The sequence below is a fragment of the Acomys minous genome, assembly GCF_964271855.1.
Source record: "Acomys minous genome assembly, chromosome: 1".
Lineage (NCBI taxonomy): Eukaryota > Metazoa > Chordata > Mammalia > Rodentia > Muridae > Acomys > Acomys minous.
In genome coordinates, this window is record NC_140483.1 from 94,319,798 (window position 1) to 94,345,117 (window position 25,320).

At 46.4% G+C, this 25,320-nt stretch overlaps 2 protein-coding genes across 2 annotated transcripts in view; one reads left to right on the plus strand and one right to left on the minus strand.

Annotated features, from left to right (window-relative positions):
- The window catches only part of ACO1 (aconitase 1), a 59,577-nt gene extending 49,878 nt beyond the window's left edge, over positions 1-9,699 (plus strand). The window contains exons 19-21 of the mRNA XM_084799736.1: positions 5,230-5,352; positions 7,255-7,440; positions 8,917-9,699. Coding sequence (XP_084655862.1) covers positions 5,230-5,352; positions 7,255-7,440; positions 8,917-9,030 — 423 coding nt within the window. The 3' untranslated portion in view covers positions 9,031-9,699. The remainder of the gene's footprint in view (positions 1-5,229; positions 5,353-7,254; positions 7,441-8,916) is intronic.
- A 4,566-nt stretch (positions 9,700-14,265) lies between these two features.
- The window catches only part of RIGI (RNA sensor RIG-I), a 45,576-nt gene continuing 34,521 nt past the window's right edge, over positions 14,266-25,320 (minus strand). The window contains exons 15-18 of the mRNA XM_084775630.1: positions 23,610-23,780; positions 22,513-22,664; positions 17,910-18,053; positions 14,266-15,415 (exon numbers count right to left, since the gene is read on the minus strand). Of these exons, the coding sequence (XP_084631756.1) occupies positions 15,119-15,415; positions 17,910-18,053; positions 22,513-22,664; positions 23,610-23,780 (764 nt within the window). The 3' untranslated portion in view covers positions 14,266-15,118. The remainder of the gene's footprint in view (positions 15,416-17,909; positions 18,054-22,512; positions 22,665-23,609; positions 23,781-25,320) is intronic.

The following is a 25,320-nucleotide window of genomic DNA, read 5'->3' on the forward strand; positions in this document are numbered from 1 at the left end:
CAGCATAGACTGGAGAGGGCCTGCAGTCAATACCACACCACACCTCAGCTTTATTCACCAGTTCAGTTTATACACATCTCAGGCATGGGAAAACAAAGCGGAAGGCCGCTCTCAGGAGATAGTGCAGACATTCTCACAGCAAAGGCCGTGTAATCTCAACCGACTCTTGGCCTTGGGGCCACAGTGTACTTTCTCTGATAGTCTGAAGACTTTGAGTGTGCACTTGGCAGAACACCATGCTTAATGGCAGTCTCAGCAGTCCACGCGATCCTCACACTGGAGCAGAGAGCCACGGGAGCAACGCTTATGGACAGAGAGCCTTTGCAAACGGCTCCTGACACTGGCCTTACGTGGCTCTGAGGTTTAAAACAAGATGGGATGAGCTATAAGATTCAAGATGGTAGCATATCTGCAGGTCCCCAAGGAGTGTTGTAGGACTGCCTGATACTTCTTACCTCCTTTAAAATGGCCTTCCTTTTTTTTCCCATACAATATATTCTGATTACAATCCCCTACCGCCAAAACTGATTTCCTCCCCACTTCCGTTCCTATCCAGATCTACACCTTTTCTCTGTTGCCTTAGAAAACAAGCAGGTGTCTAAAGAATGATAAAAATAAAATAAAGACAAATAAGAATAGAACAAAGCAAACAGGCCTTTAATCTCAGCACTCGGGAGGCAGAGACAGGTGGATCCCTTGGGTTCTAGGCCAACCTGGTCTACAGAGCAAGTTCTAGGACACAGAGAAACCCTGTCTCAAAACAAACAAGCAAACAAACAAAAACAAAAACAAAACAGAAGAAAAAGCCCAAGAAACACATAGATACAGAGATGCACACATTTGTACACACATGAATCCTATAAAAACACAAAACCAGTTGGGTATGGTGGTGACCATCTTTACTCCCAGGAGGCAGAGGCAGGCAGATCTCTGTGAGTTTGAGGCCAGCCTGGTCCTCAAAGTGAGTCCAGGACAACCAGGGCTGTACAAAGAAACCCTGCCTTAAAAACAAAACAAAACAAAAATCAAACAAAACAAAACAAAAACCCAACAAAACCAGAAACTGTAATAGATGGACAAGACCCTCCAAAGATGCCATTGAGTTACTTTCGTGTTGGTCATTAACTACTAGGCCTGGGGCCTGCCCTTAAGTTGTTTTCTTAATCCTCAGTGAGACTCCATTGAAAAAAACTAATTTTTTATTTGCAAGTGGTCATCAGTTGTCAGTAGATTCTGAGTTGGGGTGGGACTTGTGTCCACTTCTCTCAGCAGTGTGGCTCCATCTGGTCCCGGCCCTGGGCAATGCTTCCATGGTGTCTCTGATTCGCATGTGCCTCCACCCTGCCATCTTTGGTTCCTCCATCCCCTCTGGCTCTTACACACTTTCCACCTCCCCTTCTGCGAAGTTCTCTGATGCTGAGATGAGGGATTTGATGGAGACGTCCCATTTGGAACTGAGTCTCTTAGTCTCTGCGCTTTGTCCAACTGTGGGTCTCTGTGTTTGTTCCCATCTGCTGCAGAAGGAAGCGTCTCTGGTGATGGCTGAGCAAGGCACCGTTCTGTTAGGGTAGCAGAATATAATCAGGAGTCGTTCTGTCCTTACAGTGTTTAGTATTTGCTTCTCCTCTAGGTTCCTGAGGTATCTAGTCTCAGGTTCTTAGTCACCTAAGCAGTGTAACGGATGGGTTCCATCTCATGGAGCAGGCCTTAAGTCAAATCAGGTATTGGTTGGTATATTAGTCAGGGTTCTCTAGAGGAACAGAACTTATAGAATGAAAAATACACACACACACACACACACACACACACACACACACACACATACACACACACACACACACATACACACACACACATACACACACACACACATACACACACATACACACACACACACACATACACACACACACATACACACACACACACACACACACACACACACACATATGTGGGTGTATTAGAATGAGTTACAAGCTGTGGTCCAGATAGTCCAACAACTGCTGTCTACCAAAGAAAGGTCCAGGAATCCAGTAGGTATTCAGTCCAGGAGGCTGTGTGTCTCAGCCGGTCTAAAGTATACCCCCGACCCCAGTGCCAGTAAAGAAATGGACTCACTAGCAAGAGCAAGCTCCCTTTTTCCATGCTGGTAGCAGAAGGTATGGCCCAGACTAGAAATGTATCTTTTTGCCTCAAAGATCCCAGTTAGGAGTGAGTATTCCTGGGGCTGGAGAGATGGCTCAGAGGTTAAGAGCACTGTCTGCTCTTCCAGAGATCCTGAGTTCAATTCCCAGCAACCACATGGTGTCTCACAGCCATCTACAATGTGATCTGATGCCCTCTTTTGGCATTCAGGCATACATGCAAGCAGAGCACTGTATACATAATAAATAAATAGACCTTTCTTTAAAAGTGGGATTCCTACTTCAAATTATCAACTACAAAGAATTTCCTCTAACCAAACCAGGGAAAGACTTGTATGAAAAAAACTTCAAGTCTCTGAAAAAAGTAGTTGAAAAAAGATATCAGAAGATGAAAAGATCTCCCATGCTCATGGATTGGGAGGATCAACATAGTAAAAATGGCCATTGTATGAAATTCAATGCAATCAGAATACCTACACAATTCCTTACAGACCTTAAAAGATCAATTCTCAATTTCATATGGAAAACCAAAAAAATCCAGAATAGCTAAAACAATACTGTGCAATAAAAGATCTTTGGAGTAATCTCCACCCCTGATCTCAAGTTGTACTATATATAGAGCAACAGTAATTAAAATGGCATGGTACTAGCATGGAAATAAGCTGGTTGTTCTGTGGAATTGAATAGAAGACTCAGAAATAAACCCACACACCTATGGACACTTAATTTTTTAAAAGGAGCCAAAACTATGCAATGGAAAAAAGATGGCATCTTCAACAGATGATGTTGGTCTAACTGGATGTCTACATGTAGAAAAATGCAAATAGATCCATATTTATCACCCCACACAAAACTCAGGTCCAAGTGGATCAAAGATCTCAACATAAAACAAGACACACTAAATCTGTTAGAAGAAAAAGTGAGGAAGAGCCTTGAACTCATTGGCACAGGAGACAACTTCCTGAACAGAACATCAACAGCTCCGGCTCTAAGATCAACAGTTAATAAATGAGATTTCATGAAACTGAAAAGCTTCTGTAAGGCAAAGAACACTGTCAACAGAACAAAGTGACAGCCTACAGACTGGGAACAGATCTTCACCAATCCTACATCTGACAAAGGGCTAATATCCAAAATATATAAAGAACTCAAGAAATTAAACACCACCAAATCAAATTATCCAATTAAAAAATGAAACAGAATTCTCAACAGAGGGATATCATATGGCCGAGAAACACTTAAAGAAATGTTCAATGCCCTTAGTCATCAGAGAAATGCAAATCAAAACGACTCTGAGATTCCATCTTACAACCATCAGAGTGGCTAAGATCAAAAATCTCAAGTGACAGCACATGCTGGCAAAGATGTAGAGAAAGGGGAACACTCCTCCATTGCTGGTGTCAGTGGAAACTTGTACAACCACTTTGGAAATCATTCTGGCACTTTCTCAGAAAATTGGGAATAGTGAGTGATACCCCAAGACCCAGCTACTCCACTAATTGGTATATACCTAATAGATGTTCCACCATACAACAAGGACACATGCTCAACTATGCTCATAGCAGCTTTATTCGTAATAGCCAGAATATGGAAACAAACTAGATGTCCCTCAACCACAGAATGGGTAAAACTGTGGTACATTTACACAATGGAATACTACTCAGCTATTAAAAACAAGGAAATCTTGAAATGTGCAGGCAAATTGGATGGAACTAGCCTAGGTCTTTGTGCATTAAAGAAAAAGAAAACAAAGCTGAGCATGGTGGCGCACGCCTTTAACCCCAGCACTGGGGAAGCAGTGGCAGGTGGATCGCTGTGAGTTCAAGGCCAGCCTGGTTTACAAAGCGAGTCCATGACAGCCAAGGCTACACAGAGAAACCCTGTCTTGAAAAACCAAAACAAGATAAAAAGAAAACATTAAAAGATTAAAACATAAAGCTGATCTCTTTAGAAAAAAATCTCTGAGGATATAGAAGAGTAACAAAGGGGAAGTTCAAGAAAAAAGACTGAACTCACACAGCGTACCATGTGCTAAAGGGAGGTCCTACAAACAGAATGGGAGCTGGAGGGGGTGGCTGAGCAGTCAGGACCCTTGTTGCTGCTGTCAAGGGCGGCTCCCAGCACCCCCGGCCACCTGCACCAGCAGCTGCGGGGACCCCGGCCACCTGCACCAGCAGCTGCGGGGACCCCAGCAGCTCTTCAGGCTCGTCTATGCAGGTGGTCTGTGTACATTTGGGCACATACACACAAATTAAATCTTTAAGAAGAAAAGGAGGAAGGAAATTACCAAATTGCCTAAGAAACAACATAAGAAGTATTTTTGAAAGGTCCCACTGAACACTAGCCACATGATTGCAAATACCTTGTCAAATCACGGCGATCCGCCTGCCTCTGCCTCCCGAGTGTTGGGATTAAAGTCTTGACTTCTTCTTAAATTAAGGGGCTTTATTTTCTGATCCACTGAGCTATGAACAAGTCATTGTTTTGTCCCACACTCACTAGTGACCCCAACAGAGCTCTGGGGGATGCTCAGTTCATCAGAATCTCCTGTGAGAAGCATGTTTGTTTGTGGAAGCTGTTTCTCACTTACTGAGTTAGCCGACCCTTCCTGGCCTGTTGGTGCACACTTCCCTCCGAGCACGCTTCTGCTGCCGCTGCCATGGCCTACACATGGACGGAGAAGACTTTGCATTTGAAGCCATTTGCAAACATATCACCTTGCCTTGCGCTGTCTTTCAGATTGGCCGAAAACCCAGGCTTCGTGTTCATGGGGTTTTGTCTTTTAAGTCGCAAACGGTTTAGTCAGTGGAAGAGAAGGAAAAGAAAATCTGATGCCGTTTCCTTTTTTTCTCTAGTGCCCTAGGATTTGAATTTATAAAACTGGACAGCAGTTACATTTTAGTCAGAAGTAAAGTTGAACTTGGTAGGCATTTCCTGGTAGACAAGAGTCAAGTGGGGACTTAAAGCCAAGCACAGGGCAATATTTTTAGGGTTTTTTTTTTGTCGACTTAGCTGTCTTACAGGCCCTCCCCAGTGTTTTTGGGGTCTGGGTGCATCTCTAAAACCTTCTTTTCCTCCTCCTCAGCTTGATGTGTTCGATGCTGCTGAGCGGTACCAGCAGGCTGGATTTCCCCTGATCGTTCTGGCTGGCAAAGAGTATGGCTCGGGCAGCTCCAGAGACTGGGCAGCCAAAGGCCCTTTCCTGCTGGTGCGTATGGAGCGTAGGCTTCCCAGTGGGCTGGGGCCTCTCAGGACTCGGGTGGGAGCCGTGAGGGTATTAGCAAAGAAGAGCAGCTGGTGCAGAGCTGGTGGTATTTACCCAGCCTGCTTCTCTGGGGATCTAAACTTCTTCCAGCCAAAGGGCAGCAGCCCATAGGAGACCTGGCTCAGATACAGCAGATGAGCTCTGCCGGCTCCTGTCAGTGCCTGGGGGAAAGTGGCTGACAGTTCAGAAATGTATGTGCCGCCATCCTTTTTTCTATAGAAAAAAAATAGCATGGCTTTCATAATTACCTGAGGTGGACTAAAGTCTCATGCAATAGTCAACTTTATTCAGAGCCTTAGGCAGTTTATGCTGTGAGAACTAGGAAAGGTCACATAAGTAAAGCGCTCATGAGTTCAAGGACATACTCAATCACAGAGTCAAGCCGCAGGTGGCAAAAATATGTTATTCCATAGCGGTATATAAAGGATAATTTAAACTGAATAAGAACAACAAGCAATGATGAGTAATCCGAAATAAACTCACTCCTGTCTGATACACCCGGGAGAAGCACGAAAACACATTCTAAGAATAATTCCATGTTTTGAAGAAACTGGGGCCACAAGACTCTTGTCTTGTTTCTTGGAGAATTCTCCTAACACAACTCTGTTCCTGGACCATGTTCCAACACATAACAGTCGCAGAGCTCGGAGCCCCAAATGCATTAAGATTATAGCCGTCAATGTAAGGGGTAAACTGCAGGCTGTAAGGGAGCAGTGAGGAGCTGGGCTTCTACAGAAGCTAGGTAGCGTAAGGTACTTTCATTTTAAATTACATGTAGTTAGTATGTTCACCCGTACTCATGCATAGGCAAGTGCATACATGTGAGCACCCATATGGCCACGGGTCAGAGGGAGAATAACTTGCAGGGCATGGTTCTAGCCACGTCAGACCTAAGCCTTCATGCTACTGCCTTGACGCACTGACTGTCTCGCCAGGCAAAGGGACTGCACACTTTATATCGCGAAAATCCCTTCTGCTAGTGTTTCTTGACTTTAGGAACACTTGCGGGGACATTGTAAGTGTTCTCCTTAGAGAGTCCACTTCAGTTAGTAAAGGCTTGCACACTGGGATTTTAAAGCCTCTCCTGGTGACTCTAACACGCAGCAGCTTTGATACCTACCACTTCTACAGCCAGGCTCTGCGCATGCGCGGGCGTGTGTGTGTGCACGCACATTCCCCAAGGTTCTGGTGCAGTAGGTCTGAGGTAGTATCTAAGAATTTATAGCTAACAGGAAGGCCTGGTTCTCTGCTGTATCGGTTACCACTTTCTATTGCCAATTACACACTTAACAATAAAAGGCCCTTGGTAGGAGGCCTCATCACAACGCTGTTCAGTCAGTTTGATCCTGAAATAGAAAGTGTGAACGCAGCGCACATTAATCATCTCCTCGATGGTACATTCTGAATGTCACTGTTTCAACTAAACCCTTGATATCTGCTGATGTGTGCCCACAATAAAAGACCACCCAAAGAAAAGAAAATTGTTTTTATTTTTGTGATAGGCATTCCAGATACAAATTAGCTGAGGGCGCTTGTGTCCGAAAGTGGCAAAATACATGGTTGTGGGTTTCCATAGCACACCCTACCACTGAGACTCCCTAAGTAAAGGGGACAGTAATAGCATCTGCTGGGGCTCAGCGTTGGCCGGGGGGGGGGGGGGGGGGGGGGCGGAGATGACTCTCGGACACGCTTACAGAGTGCGGGTGTGCTGTAGGCAACAGGACAAGCCTCGTTACTAAGTTACTTAGAACCAGAAGATAGCATTTTAGATGAACCACTACTTAGAATCTGGCTGTGAGGATTTCTGAAGAAGCCCGCGGTAACATTTCTGTCTTGGCTCTTCAGGGAATCAAAGCCGTCCTGGCAGAGAGCTATGAGCGCATTCACCGCAGCAACCTGGTGGGGATGGGGGTGATCCCCCTTGAATATCTCCCCGGAGAAACTGCAGACTCTCTGGGACTCACGGGCCGGGAGCGATACACTATCAACATTCCAGGGAACCTTAAACCTCGCATGAAGGTTCAGATAGAGGTAAGCCGAGTCCAGCCGGCGGGACCCGAGGGAAGCGCCCGGTGCTTGTCATCAGTCAATAGGCAGCAATTGGTGGGGTGGAGGGGGTTAACTCGAGGTTGCGTGTTAACTCCCATTACCTGGGAAGCCTGCTGGTCCTGTGTCCACCTTCCTTCACAGTACAGGATGCTACCTGCTGATTAGCATAGTTGCTTTGTCTGTCTTTTTGAGATGGTTTCTCTGTGTAGCCTTGGCTGTCCTGGACTCCCTTTGTAGACCAGGCTGGCCTCGAACTCATAGAGATCCTACTGCCTCTGCCTCTAGAATGCTGGGATTACAGGCGTGAGCCACCATGCCAGCTGAGCCTAGTTTTGTTGTTGTTGTTGTTGTTCATACTGTTTATTGGTTTATTCCCACCTCCCGTCCCTAGCTGGGCCCATTCTCTCGGTCTCTTTCAACCCGAAGAGCAAGGATGAAATCTCAGAGGCAATGCTTCTGTTACCTAAATTTTCCTTTTTTTTTTTTAAATGAAAATGATCCGCAGACCCTACACACGCACCTCCTCTGTGAGCCTCATCCCAGGCCCGGCCTTTAAATTAGCCTCATGGCTGTGCTCTAAATGAGAAGAAATGTTCCCCATAGTCTTCAGCGTTTGAACTCGTGGTAGCCACTGGTGGGCTTAGATGTGCAGCCGTGCTGGAGGAAGTGTGCCACTGGGGCAGAGTTTGAGAGTGCAAGGACTCACGATCCCACTTCCCTCTCTATGCCTTCCACTTGCGGTTGAGGAGACGAGCCCTCATTTTCCTGGGCCTGTAGCCATGCCTGCCACTTGCTGCTGCCATGTCTCCTCACCATGATGGGCTCTTCTTCCCCGCCTTCCCCCCGGAACCACAAGCCAAGATTAACTCTCTCTCCTAGAAGTTGCTTTGGTCATGGTCATGTTGTTTTATCATAGCAACAGGAAAGCGACTACTGTGGGGTTGGTGGCACATTTTAGGAGTGGCAAAAATTAGGTGCTCCCCTTCACCACACCAGAGTCCCAGGGGGATTTAGCACCACAGAAGCAGCTGCCGAGGTCCCCGGGTGACCATAGGTGAGCATGTGGATCAGCTGCCTAAGGAACAACACCCGTCCCCCTAAAAAAGGACTTCTGCTGCCCAGTGCATGTCCAGAGGAGACTTAGGGAAAAGCATCACGGTGTCACTCACAGCCACCATCCCGAGGGGCCACTTTTTCCCATGTGCCTCTCTCCTGCATCATTAATTCTGCTACAGTGCTGCTCACGCTCCAGTGGGCACCTGAACCCCCAGGGTCTCGTTGAAGCACAAGCTTTAATTCAGGAGATCTGGCTAGTACAGGGGCCACCTGCTCCATACGTTGCTGGCACACAGACCACACACACCCTATAGCTAGCGGGCAGCCAGGCACAGGCGCCCTGAGGCAGGGGTCTCTGCTCAGCCCCTCCTTAAGCTGTGTTCTGCCTCTCTGCTCTTGCAGCTGGACACCGGGAAGACCTTCCAGGCTGTGATGAGGTTCGACACTGACGTGGAACTCACCTACTTCCACAACGGAGGCATCCTGAACTACATGATCCGCAAGATGGCCCAGTAGGTGCCAGCCTCTCGGGAGACCCACCCTTGGTGCTAGGCCCAGTGAGGTACCAGGCCCCAGCTGGTGGAGCCACCTCAACTCCTAAGGAGGGTGCTGCCAAGAAGAGCAAATGGACACTGCCATGCCTGGAGGCAAAGAGCCAGGAGTTTCTACGTTCTCGATTTGCTAATATTTTTATCCTTTTCTATAATCTGGAATCTAGAATCGTGGGAAGCTGTGTAGTTCCAGAAAGAAGGCTTCCTTGTCTGTAAAGTTACTGATCACAGACACTGATTTCCCCCCTGACTAATCATCAGCTGAGCACTAGCCAGTATTCTCAGAAGTGTCTCCTGCGCATCTTACTGTTCGTCTCTGTTTCTCTCTGCTCAAGGAAACCCTTGCCTGGAGAGCCCAGCCCTCTGTGTGACACAGTGTTAACTGACCTAGGTTAAGAGCGTCTTCACACTTCAAATTCATAGCAGTGATGTGATCCCCTCCTTAAAGTGAGCAAAGACCTTGTGGAGAGGTCAGCCATCAAGTGTTTGATTATGCACCTTTCACTCAAGATGAAAGGGATTTATTTCTCTTTCCATTTTCAGCATTTGTTGAGAGGGGACCTTTGTTTGAAAGTCACTGGGGAGAGAGACAGGACTTCTAATTTGAGTAAGATTAAATATATTTTCATGAAAATGTGTTGACTTTGGGACTGAGTTTTGTTGGGAATGTGACCACTGTGCTGTGACCCAGAGAGTCATATGGGCCCTGAAAGGTCTTCACGCCTGCTGTTTCCACCACTGCATCTGAGCTGCAGGAACAAAGGGAACATTCGGGAGCCAGTGTGGGAGCTGCCTGTTCCAGAGCAGTGGGTGAGAAGGCTTCTACCTTGGTCCCAGAAGCAAGGAGTAAAACATAGCTTCTTGGTGCCCCAAGTCTGTTCACTGATCTTCAGAACAGGCACGCCTCCTTGTAGGCTCCGACCTTTTCCAAACCTACTTCATTTGAGCTTCTTTAATTCTTATACCTCCCTTCCAACCCGCCTACCCTAGATAGGAGAGAAAAGAGGCTAATGGGAACAGGAGAAGTAGACCTTTTTGGACTCGGTTCCTGGGAGCGATTCCCCTGGCGTAGTCGGCAGGATTTCAGCAGACCAGCAAGTCAACCAAAGTTGCTGCTGAAACCTGGAAAAGCAACTGGAAGCCGGAGCCCCAAAGCATTCTCTGGAGTAGGATATATATATATATATATTCTCCTTTCAGAGTCTGTACTAAGATGTGTTTCAGCTGGCAAAAACCAAGCCAGTGCAGGAGGTGGTTCGTCTTCTGGTGGATAAACATCACCTGATCTCTCACAAGTCTGTTCCCCATCCCACACTTGGGATCAAAACAAAAACGTGTACATCCACTACACCTTCTTCTGTTCACATGGCCATAACAAAATGCCACAGACTATAAATCATCCATCCCCACCCTGTGTGAGAGCACGGTGCGCACACACACACATACACACTGAAACCTGGCTTGTTTGCTGCTCCTCAGGCACATGCACACACACACACACACACACACACACACACACACACACTGGAAGCTGGCTTGCTTGCTGCTCCTTCCCTGCCTCTCACACTGTTTCCTGGTGCCTGGTTTCCTTGGGTCTGTATGAGAACAAGAGCTGAGGATGTTGTGTACACCGTGCCTGGCCTAAGCCCTGAGCCTTGGCTTCAGGGCAGCCCATGCCTCTGTTATGGATTAAAATGAACATTGAGAGAGGGGTTGGCTTGTGTCTCTTTTTCTTTTTTTTTAACTGAAAAGTAAATACTGTATTAACTTTATACAACATGATGTTTTTAAAAATATGTAAACATCGTAGAATGGCTAAATTGAGCCTCATATAGTTACTTTTTGTGGTGAGAATACTTCCAAGAAAAAAAAAAAAATATATATATATATATATCACCTTACATCTCAGTCCCATCCTCCCTCCCTGTTTCCCCTATGCCCCCTCCCATACTCCTCAGAGAAGGTGAGCCCCGCCTCCCCAACCAACCACGAGTGTGTCCTCTTCCCCTGTGACTGATGAGGTAGCCCCAACAGGGGGAAGTGATCGAAAAGCAGTCGACAGACTCCATATTAGAGACAGCCCCTGCTCCCCTGACTAAAGGGCCCACGTGAGGACTGAGCTGGCCATCTGCTACGCCTGTGTGGGGGCCTGGGTCCAGTCCATGCATGGTCCTTGGTTGTAGCTTCAGTCACCCCCCACCCCCACCCCACCTCGGCTCTGGTTAGTTGGCTCTGTTGGTCTTCTTGTGGAGCTCCTGTCTGCTCTGAGTCTTTCCATCCTTCCCCCGACTCTTCCACAAGACTCCCTGTGCTCCCCGCCAATGTTTGGCTGTGGGTCTTTGCATCTGTTCCCATCAGCTGCTGGGTGAAGCCACTCAGAGGACAGCTATGCTAGGCTTCTGTCTGCAAGCATAGCAGAGTATTTGCTAATAGTGTCAGGGGTTGGCTGTCTCCAGTGGGGTGGGTCTCAGGTTGAGCTAAGCATTGGTTGGACAGTTTCTCAATCTCTACTTTGTATTTGTCCCTGCACATCTTGTAAGCAGGATAAGTTTTGGGTCAAAGTTTTTGTGGGTGGGTTGGTGTTTCCCTTTTCCCACTAGGAGTCGTGTCTGGTTAAAGGATGTCCTCTTCGGTCTTCATGGCCCCTGCCACTAGGAGATGTAGAGTTCCAGAGCAGCGTCGTCTGTCCCGGTAGAGAAGATACAGCAGCAGGCAAGGGAGGCATGGTGCCAGGAGCAGGGGGCTGGCCAGTCACACTCACGCCTACTCTTAGGAAGAGAGTGAACAGGAAGTGGAACCACCTGGAGAGTCTCTAGATCCACCCCCAGTGACGCACTTCCTGTCTGCAGGTTCCACAGCCTTCCTCAACAGCGCCACCCTCTGGAGACTAAGTGTTCAAAGGCAGGTACCTTCAGACACAGTCAAGACCCTGTGGGTTGTCAGGGAGTAATACAGAAGTGCTTGTGAAACCGGTAATGGTTCCGCCACTCGCTGCTTTAGGAAGTTGCTCAATGTCATAACCACAGGCGTGATTTAACACTTAACTAATTCCTGGTCTCTAAGTCAAATAGCCATAAGCAAAGATAACCAGAGCTGGTATTTTCTTTTAAGAGTTTTCAAAGTTTGCACCCAATAAGCCTGTACCTATCTATTAAGTATAGATCCGTGGAGTGAATTGGTAGATATATTTTGTGGTGCACATAAACAGTTACTGGCATGATCGAGATTGATTCTATCTGTCTGGTTGGTTGCTGGGTCTCTACAGGACGCTGATTAACAAGGTCCAAGGAACAGACACGGTTAAGGACCCACTGGTTCACGTGGGTGGTAGTGTGACAGAAGCAACACAATGACCCTGTGTGCTGTAAACACGAGGGTACAAAGGCCTCCCAGCCATGCAGTGTGTCCCTCAAAGGACCTCGTGCCGCCATCCTGCAAGACACACTTGCAAAAAAAATACTGGCATCTGGTTGGTTTGTTCTTGGAAATGTAGTTAATACTGCGTCTGCACAGGACTCAGGAGTTTATCAACCTTATTGCACAACGTGGCCTTTGGCTGAAGGCTCCAGTTCAGCCTGAAGATGCTACAATAGCCGTACTGAACACAAGATAGCAAGGTCTGTGATTATATTACATGAACTTCAAAAAGGACGCAAGGCTGGCAAGCTGCTAGCACCCTAGTAGGGACCAGTGATGGGTGGGGACCAGTGATGGGTGAGGAGCAGCGGTGGCTGGGGACCAGTGATGGGTGGGGACCAGCGATGGGTGGGGACCAGCGATGGGTGGGGACCAGCGATGGGTGGGGACCAACGATGGGTGGGGACCAGCGATGGGTGGGGACCAGCGATGGGCTCACAGGAGATTGCAGATGCAACCTTCCATCAGGAAGTCCAAAGACCATGCTGGCATCCGTCAAAGCCTACCTATTTGGTTCATTCAGTACTTACTTACCCAGGCTGTACTCCGTTCCAGGGTAATACCTGGCCGTGGCTTCAGCTTGTGCACAACTCAGATTCTCCATTTGGTTTCATCTTCAGTCTGCTTTTCCCCACTGGCAAAGAAAGGACTATTTCACCCCAACTAAATTATCATTGTCAGGGGCTGGAGAGATGGCTCAGCAATTAAAACCACGGGCTGCTCTTCCAGAGCCCTGGGTTTGGTTCTTAGCACTCACATGGCAGCGCACAACCATCTGTAACTCAAGTCAGAGGGGACCCACTTCTAGTGTGCAGATGTGCATACAGATGATACACCCATATAAGTACATAAATAAATTGTTTAAAATTAATTGAATCACTGTAATGTTGAAAAGTTTTTTTCTCAAGTAATTTCCAGTGGGTGTCTTACACATGCTGTAGAGTTCTTAAACTGTAGCAGCAAAGAAAGGCATCACATAGCAAAAGATAGGAGTGAAAGTTGCCTCTCAGCAAACTTATTTTGTCCATTTTATTGTGTCTTATTAAGAATTTTACTATTTGCCATCCTTTTTTATACATTCTATCAATTAAAGGCCTAATGCCTAGTGTTTATTTTTTTCTCCCAAAGAGTTATGTCGCTGTTTAATACTCCTATGTCCCTGAACATAAGAATAAGTGGGAAGCGGGGTGCTCTCTCGTGTCACTCCGCTGACCTCCAGGCTTGATCTAGGTAGTTTGGGTGGCCCACTGTGCACTGGGTGGCCTTGGGATGTCTGCAGATATAAATGTCATGTGAAAATAGTTATGAAGTCATATGGCCTCTGCAGTTCTGTTTAGGCCATTGATGGTCCTAATGAGTTACAGATAACTTGTAGGATGGTGTTTAAGGCACAGGACTGCATACAGATCAGTGCAGTTCCTACCCTGAACAGAGCATCCTGCTCTGCTGGCAGGAACAACACTCAAGCACTTGTCTCTTGATCTGAAGAACCCCAGACCAAGCTCTCTGAAACATTAGTAAACTATGATTTGACACATGGGGATGCCATTGGAACATATAATACTTAGAAGAAAGTTCAAGATAGACATGGTAGTGCAAGCCTTAAATATTAGCACTCAAGAGGCAAAAGCAAGCAGATCTCTGAGATCAAGGACAGCCTGGTCTACAGAGCCAGGGCTGCACAGAAGAACCCTATCTTCTTAGAAAAGTATTAAAAGCAAAAAACAAACGAACAAACAAACAAACGAAACAACCACATTAGGGAATTAACTGGAAATAGTCCAAATGTTAAACATTAGTCTTTATTGAAAATAGCTAGGACCAGGTATGGTGATACAAGACTTTAAGACTTTAATCCCAGCACTTGAGAGGCAAGGTGATCTGTGAGTTCAAGGCCAGCCTGCTCTACAGAGAGACCCTGTCTCCAAGGAAGTGGGGTCAGGGTTGAGATGTCTAGTCAAGGAAGGAAAATGGCTCAAGTTGAAAGAACAGATGATTAGACTAGACATACGGTAACCGAACAGAACAGAAATACCTTTTCAGCAAGCAGGGCTGTCAACTATAGTCTTTTAAATTTTAAGAGCATATGTCATTTCAGTACATATGTGTGTGCATATTGAACCTTGTAATCACCTATGTTTGTGTTAGCAAAGAGGAACCAATGCGGGGGTGGGGGCGGGGGACTAGAGAGAGGCAGAACCCATGAGACTCTAAACAGGACTGTGACAGGGCCAACGGCAGGAGAGGAACCAAATGCGAGGATCAGAAGTGCTGATTTGGCGGTCAGCATGGCTGCCTTGAAAGGAACAAGTTCATTAGAGCGTTAAGGGCAAAAGGCAGAGAAGAAACCAAACCTGATGTGCTGAATGGCTGTGTGTTCCCTAGCAGGCAGTTCTGAAAAGTGCAAAAGGGATTTTTTTAACCCCGCCCATCACCAGGTGCTGGGTTATTGGTGGATAGAGTGTACAGCGCTGCGGTGGATGCGTGTGCGCTTCGTGTGGACAGAAAGCGCTTAGAGCAAACAGGCCAGGTCACCTGGCATTCAGCACAGTGCCAGGCTGTGGAGCGAAGGACCGGCTCACTGCTCCCACACCCAGCTCCTCACTCCCTGCAGTGCAAGACTGAGGAGCTCGGGGTCAATTGGACATTTCTGCAGGGTTGAACTGTATTCTTTGAAAAGGGAAGTCCTTCCACTTGGCGTACTGGACCTGAACTCCACTTGTAGTATCTTCCACAACAAAGCTTGCGATTTTTATGACTGGAATCTCAAACGTCTTGTACCTCACGTGGATTCCCCAGTCGTGGCTGCAGTTCTGTCTCGCACAGAATATTTTCGCTTTCTTCTCAAAACAATCATAGGTCTTCGGTTTGGGGTGTGGCTTGCACACAAAGCGCTCCTTAAAAGCATTTCCAAGCACAGTGTAGTGCGATTTCTAGGAGAGAGAGAGATGGGACACACAATGTTAGAAGCAGTGTGAAAAATGAATTAAAAGCCGCTTGACAGTCAAGGATGAGGAGTGGGTGGAGCATCACTTATTTTACAGTTGGAAAAAGAAGAGACTACAGATAGTCTGCTGCAGGCCAGATCAAGATCCATTTCCTGGGCCTCTTGCACAGGTGGGAGGAGGTACAAGTGAGGTGGTACTGAGCACCTAAAAAGAGGGGAACCCCAGCTTCCTAACCCAGAAACAAAGGGGAGTTGTTGAACACATGCAAAGTGCAAGTTCACCAGAGGCCAGGAGGGCACAAGCCAAAGCACAGGGACGAACACCCAAGGGTCAGTGTGCGAGTGGAGGCTCAGGAGCTAGGCTGTCCCCAGACCCCATCTATTAATTGGTGCTAAGAGTGCACCCTGCAAGCACAAATGCGGACCCAGCGTCCCATCCTCCAGTGGCCTAAAGGAACCGCTAAACAGGAAGCCATTGAAATTGGACCTGTAAGGAGGTTTTATATCTAAAGAGTCAGACTCAAGAAATGGATGTCACTCGTAGTACAGACAGTGCCTCCTGTCCACCTGTCCCCGTATAAGCCATCTCCTAGCGCGTCCGGCCACCCATCCTCCTCCTGAGGTAACAAGGATGACACCAAGATTAGAGTCTCAGGATGGTTTTGCCAACCTTTTTTTTTTTTTTTAAGATTTATTTATTTATCATATATACACAGTGTTTTGCCTGCATGTACACCAGAAGAGGGCACCAGATCTCATTATAGATGGTTGTGAGCCACCATGTGGTTGCTGGGAATTGATATGGAGAGATACTATTTAAAAAAAAATTTTTTTTAGGAAGAAAAAAGTGAAGGCTAATCTGCAAGTGTTACATTTTTTTAAATGAGGTATTTTTTTTCCTTATAAAAGCAGTCTCTGTTCCAATAAGAAAGTTTAGAAAACAAAATAGAAAGAAAGAGAATTTCACAACCAGAATATAACACTTTTACATATTTAGCCTTTTTTTTTCTTTACAAAATGGATACTCATTGGTCATGACTAAGGAATTGCTGTTCATGTTGCATGCAGTCATAAGAAAAGTGTCTCTATAATTTTGTATTCAGATTACTTTCCCATTTTACCATTAGTTTGTTGGCATATTTTCATTACACCATGTTTGCTTCCAAATCACAGCTGTAACATTTTTTTTTCTTTTTTGGTTTTTCAAGACAGGGTTTCTCTGTGTAGCCTTGGCTGTCCTGGAACTCACTCTGTGGACCAGGCTGGCCTCAAACTCATATTGGCTATTTTCACATTTTGTCTTGTTTTGTTTTTTGTTTTTTCCAGACAGGGTCTCTCTGTGTAGCCTTGGCTGTCCTGGACATGCTTTGTAGACCAGGCTGACCTCGAACTCACAGATCTCCACCTGCCTCTGCCTCCCGAGTGCTGGGATTAAAGGTGTGCGCCACCACTGCCAGGCCATCAGCTTTGATATAATTTTTAGCATAAGTAACACTGCAAAGATGCCTCAGAAGATTATTGAATGCCTTTAACCCAGTTCCGTAGAACTAACATTTACAGCATTTCCTAAAACTAAGAAATCAAGACAAGCATGTTCTTTTAACTACAGATTTTTAAGCTTAATCTTTATTTGTCTCAGGAGCCAGTCAAGGACACCACACTGTATCTAGCTTAGCCTTGCTATTCCAGGCCTGCATGAAAAAAACTACTTCTTTGGAGAGAGTGGTGGTGCATGCCTGTAGTCCCTAAACTGGGGAGGCTGAGACACACAGGAGTCCCCAGTTGGAGCCAGCCTGGTCTGGTGAGACTGTCTTTCAGAAGAACTTTCCTATTTTTATCTAGTTGACAACACAACTGTCCCTATACCCATGGTGAGCAGCATGATAATCTAAGCATGTAATAATCGCAGCAGAACAGTTCTGACTGGACTTCTCATCTCTTCTGGTCATGAAGCTTTGATGCTCTCCTCTAATCCTCTATAAGAGCTGTAAAGAGAGCTGGCTGTGGTGGTGCATGCCTGTGATCCCAGCACTGGGGGGAGAGGCAGGCAGATCTCTGTGATTTCGGGGCCAGCCTGGTTACAAAGTGAGTCCTGGACAGCCAAGTCTACACAGAGACACCCTGTCTGGAAAAAAACCAAACCAAACCAAACCCAAGTAAAGGAAAAGAAAACAGAGTTGTAACGAACTGCAAAGAATAAGCAGTACTCACCCTGCTGCGCTGTAGAAGCGTAAACCTTGTCCATCCTGCCTGGCGGAGGCAGCAGTAGTTAGACCTCCCGCTCCCCTGCCTCCAACACCACCAGTCTATTTTGTACTTCCAGAATCATCTTTTCTGGCTCCCACATATAAGCAGGATTTTATTTCTTAATACGGGGACCATGGCCACCACTCCCAACAGAAGGAGTGTTCTTGCTACAGACATTTCTCTAGGAGATGATTAGATTTAACTTGTGCTAACAACTACCCAGGGACACTCACCTCCACCATTCGGATGTCAGCTGTGTAGCACACGAAAGCCTTGCACTTGCCACACAGCAGTTTCTTGTTTTCTCTATCAGGGACAGGTTGTGGTTTGCATTGACGATCTCGGAGGAATTTTTCATCCAACTGTATGTGGCGAACCTGCATGCCAAAAGGCAAGGACTCTTGCGTGACCAGAGCTAGCACACAAAGATAAACTCACGTGCCCACAACAGGCGCGCACACACCCACCAGAATATAACTTCCATGAGCACACAGTGCCTATTTGTATTGTTCAGCTTGTGAAAATCAATGTCAGAGTTCCTTTGGCTCTCCTAACCCTTCAGTAATCAGAGTTTAAACACAACCTCCATTAGTTCGAAGAAGTCAGTTACTTCCTAAGCATGCCTATAAAACAGTCACGTGAGCCATGCTTCCTACTTCAGTGGTTGGCAAAGCGTTAGCAGTCCTTTGTAGATAGACTTATCATACGGGTCCTTCAGGCTTAAGTCACAGGAAAGGACCCAGGAGGGAAGAGCCCTGGCCATCTGAAACCTCCCCTCAAACACAAAACACACTGCTGGGTTCCAGTAAAATGTAATGTCTGCGTTGTGCCGCTGCTGTGTTCAAAGTCAAACGCAGGCTTCGGCTAAGTACAGAAAGACTGGGGCATTATATACCGTATTTGGCATTGGGTTTATTTATAAACCAAATAAAAGATTATGAGAAGTGAGGAGAGGGCAGACCAGCCAGAAACACTAGGGCCCTAGGAATAACATGGTGGTGGGGGGGGGGGGGGTGGTCCCTGGATTTTCTGTTCTTCTGATATGTGCAGACTTGAGGCTGAAGTGTCCACGGGCAGAGACAAACATCCCAAGAAAAGCCTAGTGTCCCTCAGCAAAGGACAAGAAAGGGGCACCCTAGGGGAAAAGAAAGAAAGAAAGAAAGAAAGAAAGAAAGAAAGAAAGAAAGAAAGAGAAAAAAGAAAAAACAAAAACAAAAAATCTTTGAGAGTTTTGCTCCCAGGGTTGGGAGGGCCCTGTGGCCTAACCCCTCCCTACCTGTGCCAGCGCCAAGGAAGAACTAAGATTTATACTTTACAAAGCTGTAATTCAGCTCGTTATCAGGATGGAGTAAGAAGCTTCAGTTTGCTGCCTGGAAGCATAAACACGCCACCATCACCCCTGCTCACCCACCCAGAGAGACGCTGTAAGGAGACAGAACCTCCAGAGAGCAGTGACAAGTGGGTCCCTCCCCTTGCTCCTATCAGGGGGTATCCATGCTGCCATGGCAGAGGTGTAGCCCTGGCCTCCTAACCAGAGCCGAGCCGGAAGCCAGCTAATGTAGAAGACTGAGAAAGTTCAGAGTTCTGAGAACAGCAAGTGAAAATGTCTAAGTTTTGCAGGACATGGCGGCGCATGCCTTTAATCCCAGCACTCGGGAGGCAGAGGCAGGTGGATCACTGTGAGATCGAGGCCAGCCTGGTCTACAAAGTGAGTCCAGGGCAGCCAAGGCTACACAGAGAAACCCTGTCTCAAAAAACAAACAACAACAACAACCCCCCCCAAAAAAACCCAAAATAAAGAAAATGTCTTTAGGTTTCCAACATCTTTTCATATCATGAAACAGGAAGACCTCATACTAAATGAAAAAAAAAAAATCAATGACTCCAATGCTGAACTGATAAGAATTATGTCATAAGGAATTTAACAGCCATAATTAAAAAAAAAAAATGATTCCATGAGCAATCACACCCATTTGGTTATGGAAAAATATTCAGGCTTATGCGAACCCAAAATAAAAGCCTGGCAGCTGGACTGGACAGCAGACTAGAGGGGACCAAGGAGCAATTGTGAACTGAAAACTAGAGTGGGGCTCCGCCCCTGGAGAGAGAGAGCTGACCCTGCCTCTCCTGGGCAGTCAGATGGCTCTCCTCAGCTGATGGCTACTGGGTGGATGGTAAAGAAGAAAGACTCATCCTCCCGTGGCCACTGGCCACTAAGAACGTGACCACGCCCCAGGGAGTACATGGACAACACAAAATGGACTTGGGTTTTTTTTTGCTTTTGTTTTTGTTTTTTTTTGGGGGGGGGGTTGTTTTGTTTTCGTTGTTGTTTGTTTTTGGTTTTTGGCAGTGGGAAGGGGGAAAGGCAGACATGAAGAAACTGAAAGGTAAGCAGTATTGAGGTGCAGGATGTGAAATTCCCAAATAACCAGTTAAAACAAAAACTGGAGCAAATACTGGAAAGACCACCCAGCAGTTAAGGGCTCAGCTGCTTTCTCAGAGGTCTAGATTCAATTCCCAGCATCCACATGGCAGCTGACAACTCTCTGTAGCTTCAGTTCCTGGAAATCCGATGCCCTTTTCTGGCCTCCTTGAGCACCAGGCACTAGTACTTGCGGTGCAGACTTACATGCAGGCAAAACACACACACACACACACACACACACACACACACACACACACACACACATTTAAAGTTAGAACAAATGAAATTACCCCAATGAAACAACACACACACACAAAAAATAGACTGGAAAAAAAAACATTATTTGGGATACGTGGCTATGGAAGAACCTTTTTACATCCAACATCCACATCAGGAGTTCAGAGGCCAAAGAGTAGGATTATAGAAAGTTGGAGAAAGCACGCTGGACAATCTTGAAATGTGAAGACCAACATGATCACAGCATACCCAACTGTCTTCTCACTCACTTATGTGTAATGGCTTTTTAAAAACGATACAGTAAGACTCAATTAAATGCTAGCCATCTACAACATACTGTTGGTAAGTGCACTAAATTCTAGTGAGTTAAAGCTGTCACAACTATAGGTAAAACTTTAAGGCAAAAAGCAGCAAACGGTGGAGATGCCACCAAGGCACTGCCCCACCCGACCCCATGCCTGCGGCTGAAAAGAAACAATTCCACACATAGGCGGAGTCAGTTTCTTCCTTCCTTCTATCTCGTACTTTCCAAGGATCAAACTCGTCAGGATTGGTGGCAAGTACCCTAATCCGAGTGTGACAGCTACAGTTGTGTTCTAAGCTTTAATTACTGTGCTTTTGAGATCTATAAAACAGAAATGCCTCAAACCTGCAAGCCCCACTTGCCAAGGACAGGTGAACTTCCTGTTATGCCGGCGGCCGTTGTTCACGTAAGATAACAAACCATGTGTTGTCACTTCTGTAAATAAGCCTGGTTGCCTCAACTGCATGGGAGGTGTTTGATCACACATAAGACGGAGGAACATAAGTACATCCGGATGTGCACCTGTGCCCAGTTGGATAAAGACAGGAAGTGTACAGCCTTGTGGGTTTTGCCTTTATAAGCAAGCCTCTGGCTAATGCAATTCTGCACACACTCTGGGAATCCCGGATACGGACCTGGCCGATTTCCGTCGGTATTTAATAAAGCTTGCTCCAAATTTGGCCCCAAAATTGTGGTAGTGGTCTTAGTCTCACCTGGTAGGATTAACGTTAGCCACCTCCTCCCTTCACCCCACTCCCAAAAGTGGAGAAAGCAAAATGGAACCCTGGCAGCCACCTGGAAGTCCTTCCCGCAAAGACCAGCATGCTGGAAGCCCTTCAGGCAAAAGGAGCACTCATGTTTTATCTTGGCCTCACGAGGAAGGGAAAAATAGGCCTCTTTATGTTGAATTCAGATTCACTTTATTGCACTTATAACCAGAACAATAATCTCTGCCTCATTCCTCCTGAATTACCATGGCCATGACCCTTCCATCCTGGATGTGAGTTCTTGGCTTCCCCTGGACATGTTAAGCTGCTACAGGGCGACCAGAGCCCCAGGGGCACAGACCCTAACGATGGTGGGCCATACAACACCAACACGCAGCATCCTAGCAAACCACCCTCAAGCCAAATGCTGGTTCAGATGCAGCCCCAGAGCCCTTACTCATTAAATGCCACAAAAGGAGTTTCCCAAGGCAAAGAACCATCCTATCTTTTGTTTTCCTTTCATGGCATTTTCACACAGATCTGTCGTGCCTTTCGGTTCCTATTGCCCCCTCTCCACGTTGAGTTCCCCTCACTTCTGGCCGGTCTCCTCTCCCTCCCCGCCCCATATCTCCCCCTTATCTCATGAATTCCACTACTCTCCCTTTTATCTCTAATTCCAACACTTGAGAGTTAGAGAGAGGAGGATGAGAAGTTCAGGATCCTCTGAGCTCCAGAGTAGGTTCAAAGCCAGCCTCGGCTTCCTGGGACCCTCTCAAAACACCAACACACACACACACACACACACACACACACACACACACATACCACACACACACACACCACACACACACACACATACCACACATACACACACACCACACACACACACACACACACACACACACCACACACATACACACACACCACACACATACACACACACCACACACATACACACACACCACACACATACACACACACACACACACACCACACACACACACACATACCACACATATACACACATACCACACACATACACACACATCACACACACACACACACACACACACACACACACACACACGCAGCACCAACCATGCTCATATGTTATTTCTACTCAGATTCCAAAAGAGTTGCACAGAAAAAAAAAAACGACTTACTGTTTTTTCAAATTTCATTTCATCCCATGTCTGAAGTCTTAAAATGGAATCATTCATTATTTTTTCCTTGAACACGTTCACCTTTTCTTTTTCAATCACATCGGCGTTGCTGGTCAGGAGGAAGCACTTGCTATCTCTTGCTCGTCCTCTGCCTGTCAGAGAATGTTTGTATTTGTGTTTCTGATGTAAAACCCAGGTGTTGTGTGAAAATAGATACAAAAATTCCAGAATTCAACTTTGACTCCCTGCATCCCCCTTTCTAGGGAAGCTGAACCAAAAAGTAGACTCAAATGCATGGTCCAGCTTCCATGTTAGGCACGCAGACAAATCGAGATGCGCCTGTAGCCAGTTTTCACAGGTCTCCAGTGATACAGGGACTGCACCCGCCTCCCTAAGATCAGAAACACCAATTCAAAAATACTGTAGCACGACCCAGCGGTAATGCATCATGACCACTGCCACCTGCCCTTCTGTAATGTGGAGAGGGGTTCGTAACCCCTGAAACGCAACTGTCAGGACATTCGAACGAGAGATTATTCTAGCTGAAACAATTAGGGTACGTGTATTGGAGACAGAGAAGGACATAAAATGCCAGCGGCAGGATGTGAGAGACTCAACGGGCAGTAAGCGTAGTCTGGTTGTCTGAACTGAATAATAAGCCAAGGAGAAGAATGGAAAATAAATAGGTGACATGCGCAGAGACGTTCCTCAGGATGGGAATGCTGTTCTTGGGAAAGAAGGAAGGGAAAGGAAGAAAGACTCTGGCCCAGGTGAGACCTTAGGACTCTGCAGCACAGGGAGCTACTCGCCACACCCACGAAGGGTCTTCTCATTGACCGGCAAAGCCTCAAGTGCAGTGGATATTACATCTTCATAACTAGGCCTTCAAGTGCTGGGTAAGTAAGCAGTACCATTGTGAAGAGTCACAGTGGAGTATTATGGGTAAAACTGTAACCACCCAGTCCTGGACCAAGTAAGTCAGCTTTTAGACTAATAGTACCAGAGTCAGCACTGCCATCAATACAGCTCAGTAAAGGAAGAAGGCCAAAGGACAAACACGCCCACAAGCCAGACAAAGTGACGTCAGCTGCTCTCACCTCTGGTTTGGATCATTTTGATGACGTTGCCCACGTACTCATACAGGATCACGAGATTGCACTGAGCAATATCAATACCTTCATCGGCAACCGAGGTAACAATCAAGATGTTGTTATCTGCGTTGGCTCTGAATGCCTCCAGGGCATGTTTCTGCGCTGGCAGCGTCATGCCTGTGTTAGACAAAGAGGTCACTGTACAACTCAAAGAGGTCACTGTACAACTCACTCCTGAGAGAATTGCTGCTCTTGGAAACCAGCTACTAATTATGAACCATTTAAAAGTAGAACAGTTATTTTTTCACCTTGACAATAAAGCCCATACAGCACATCAGCTTTCACCGTTCACATTAGCCCTACTGTACGATGGTGCCAACTACTGTTTTTCCACTTGATAGATGAAGAAAGTGAGGCATGGGAGTTATAACATGTCTCACAAACTAGGAAATAAAAATGCTAAAGATAAGGGAATTTGAAAATGTCCAGGTAGCAAACAACCTGTAGCTTCTTATAAACATTCATATTTTTTTTTCTAGATGGGAAGGAACCATCTAGAAAACTACAAGAGTAAAAACGATTGACCCACTTATTCACTCATCTAACCGTCAGATAGTATGGACTATGCCTCCTCAGGTAAGAATATGATGGCTAAAGGTTACATTCTTATCTATAAGAATGATAATCAGCTGGACAATGGATGGTGGCGCACACCTTTAATCCCAGCACTTGGGAGATAGAGGCAGGTGGATCGCTGTGAGTTCGAGACTAGCCTGGTCTACAAAGTGAGTCCAGGACAGCCAGGGCTACACAGACACACCTTGTCTCAAAACAAAACAAAACAAAACAAAACAAAACAAAACAAAACAAAACAAAACAAAGAAAAAGAATGATAATCAGGAAGTCATGATGAAGGAAATGGGGTGAGAACTGAAGGAAGGGAACGTGGAGGGAGAGCTCCCTGGGTGTTAGATGGCAGGAACGGCTACTCAGCAGAAGCAGGACCCTGAGCAAGGTCTAAATACATGATGGAAATATGGTTGCATATATCAATGGATAGATGGATGGATGGATGGATGGATGAATGGATAGATGGGTGGATGGATGGATGGATGGATGGGTGGGTGGATGGGTGGATGGGTGGATGGAAGGGTGGGTGGATGGATGGGTGGGTGGATGGATAGGTGGATGGATGGATGGAGGGATGGATGGATGGACAAGTGGATGGATAGATAGGTGGATGGATGGATGGGTAGATGAGTGGATGGATGGGTGGGTGGATGGATAGATGGATGGATGGATGGATGGATGGATGCATACATCAATGGATGGATGGATAGATGGATGGGAAGATGGCTGCATACATTGGTGGATGGATGGATGGATAGATGGGTGGATGGATGGATAGGTGTATGGATGGATGGATAGGTGGATGGATAGATAGGTGGATGGATAGATGGATGGATGGGTGGATGGGTGGGTAGATGGATGGATGCATACATCAATGGATGGATAGATAGATGGATGGAAAGATGGCTGCATACATTGGTGGATGGATGGATGGATAGATGTGTGGATGGATAGATGGATGGATGGGTGGATGGATGCATGCATACATAGATGGATGGATGGATAGATGGATGGGAAGATGGATGGGAAGATGGCTGCATACATTGGTGGATGGATGGATGGATGGATAGGTGGATGGATGGATGGA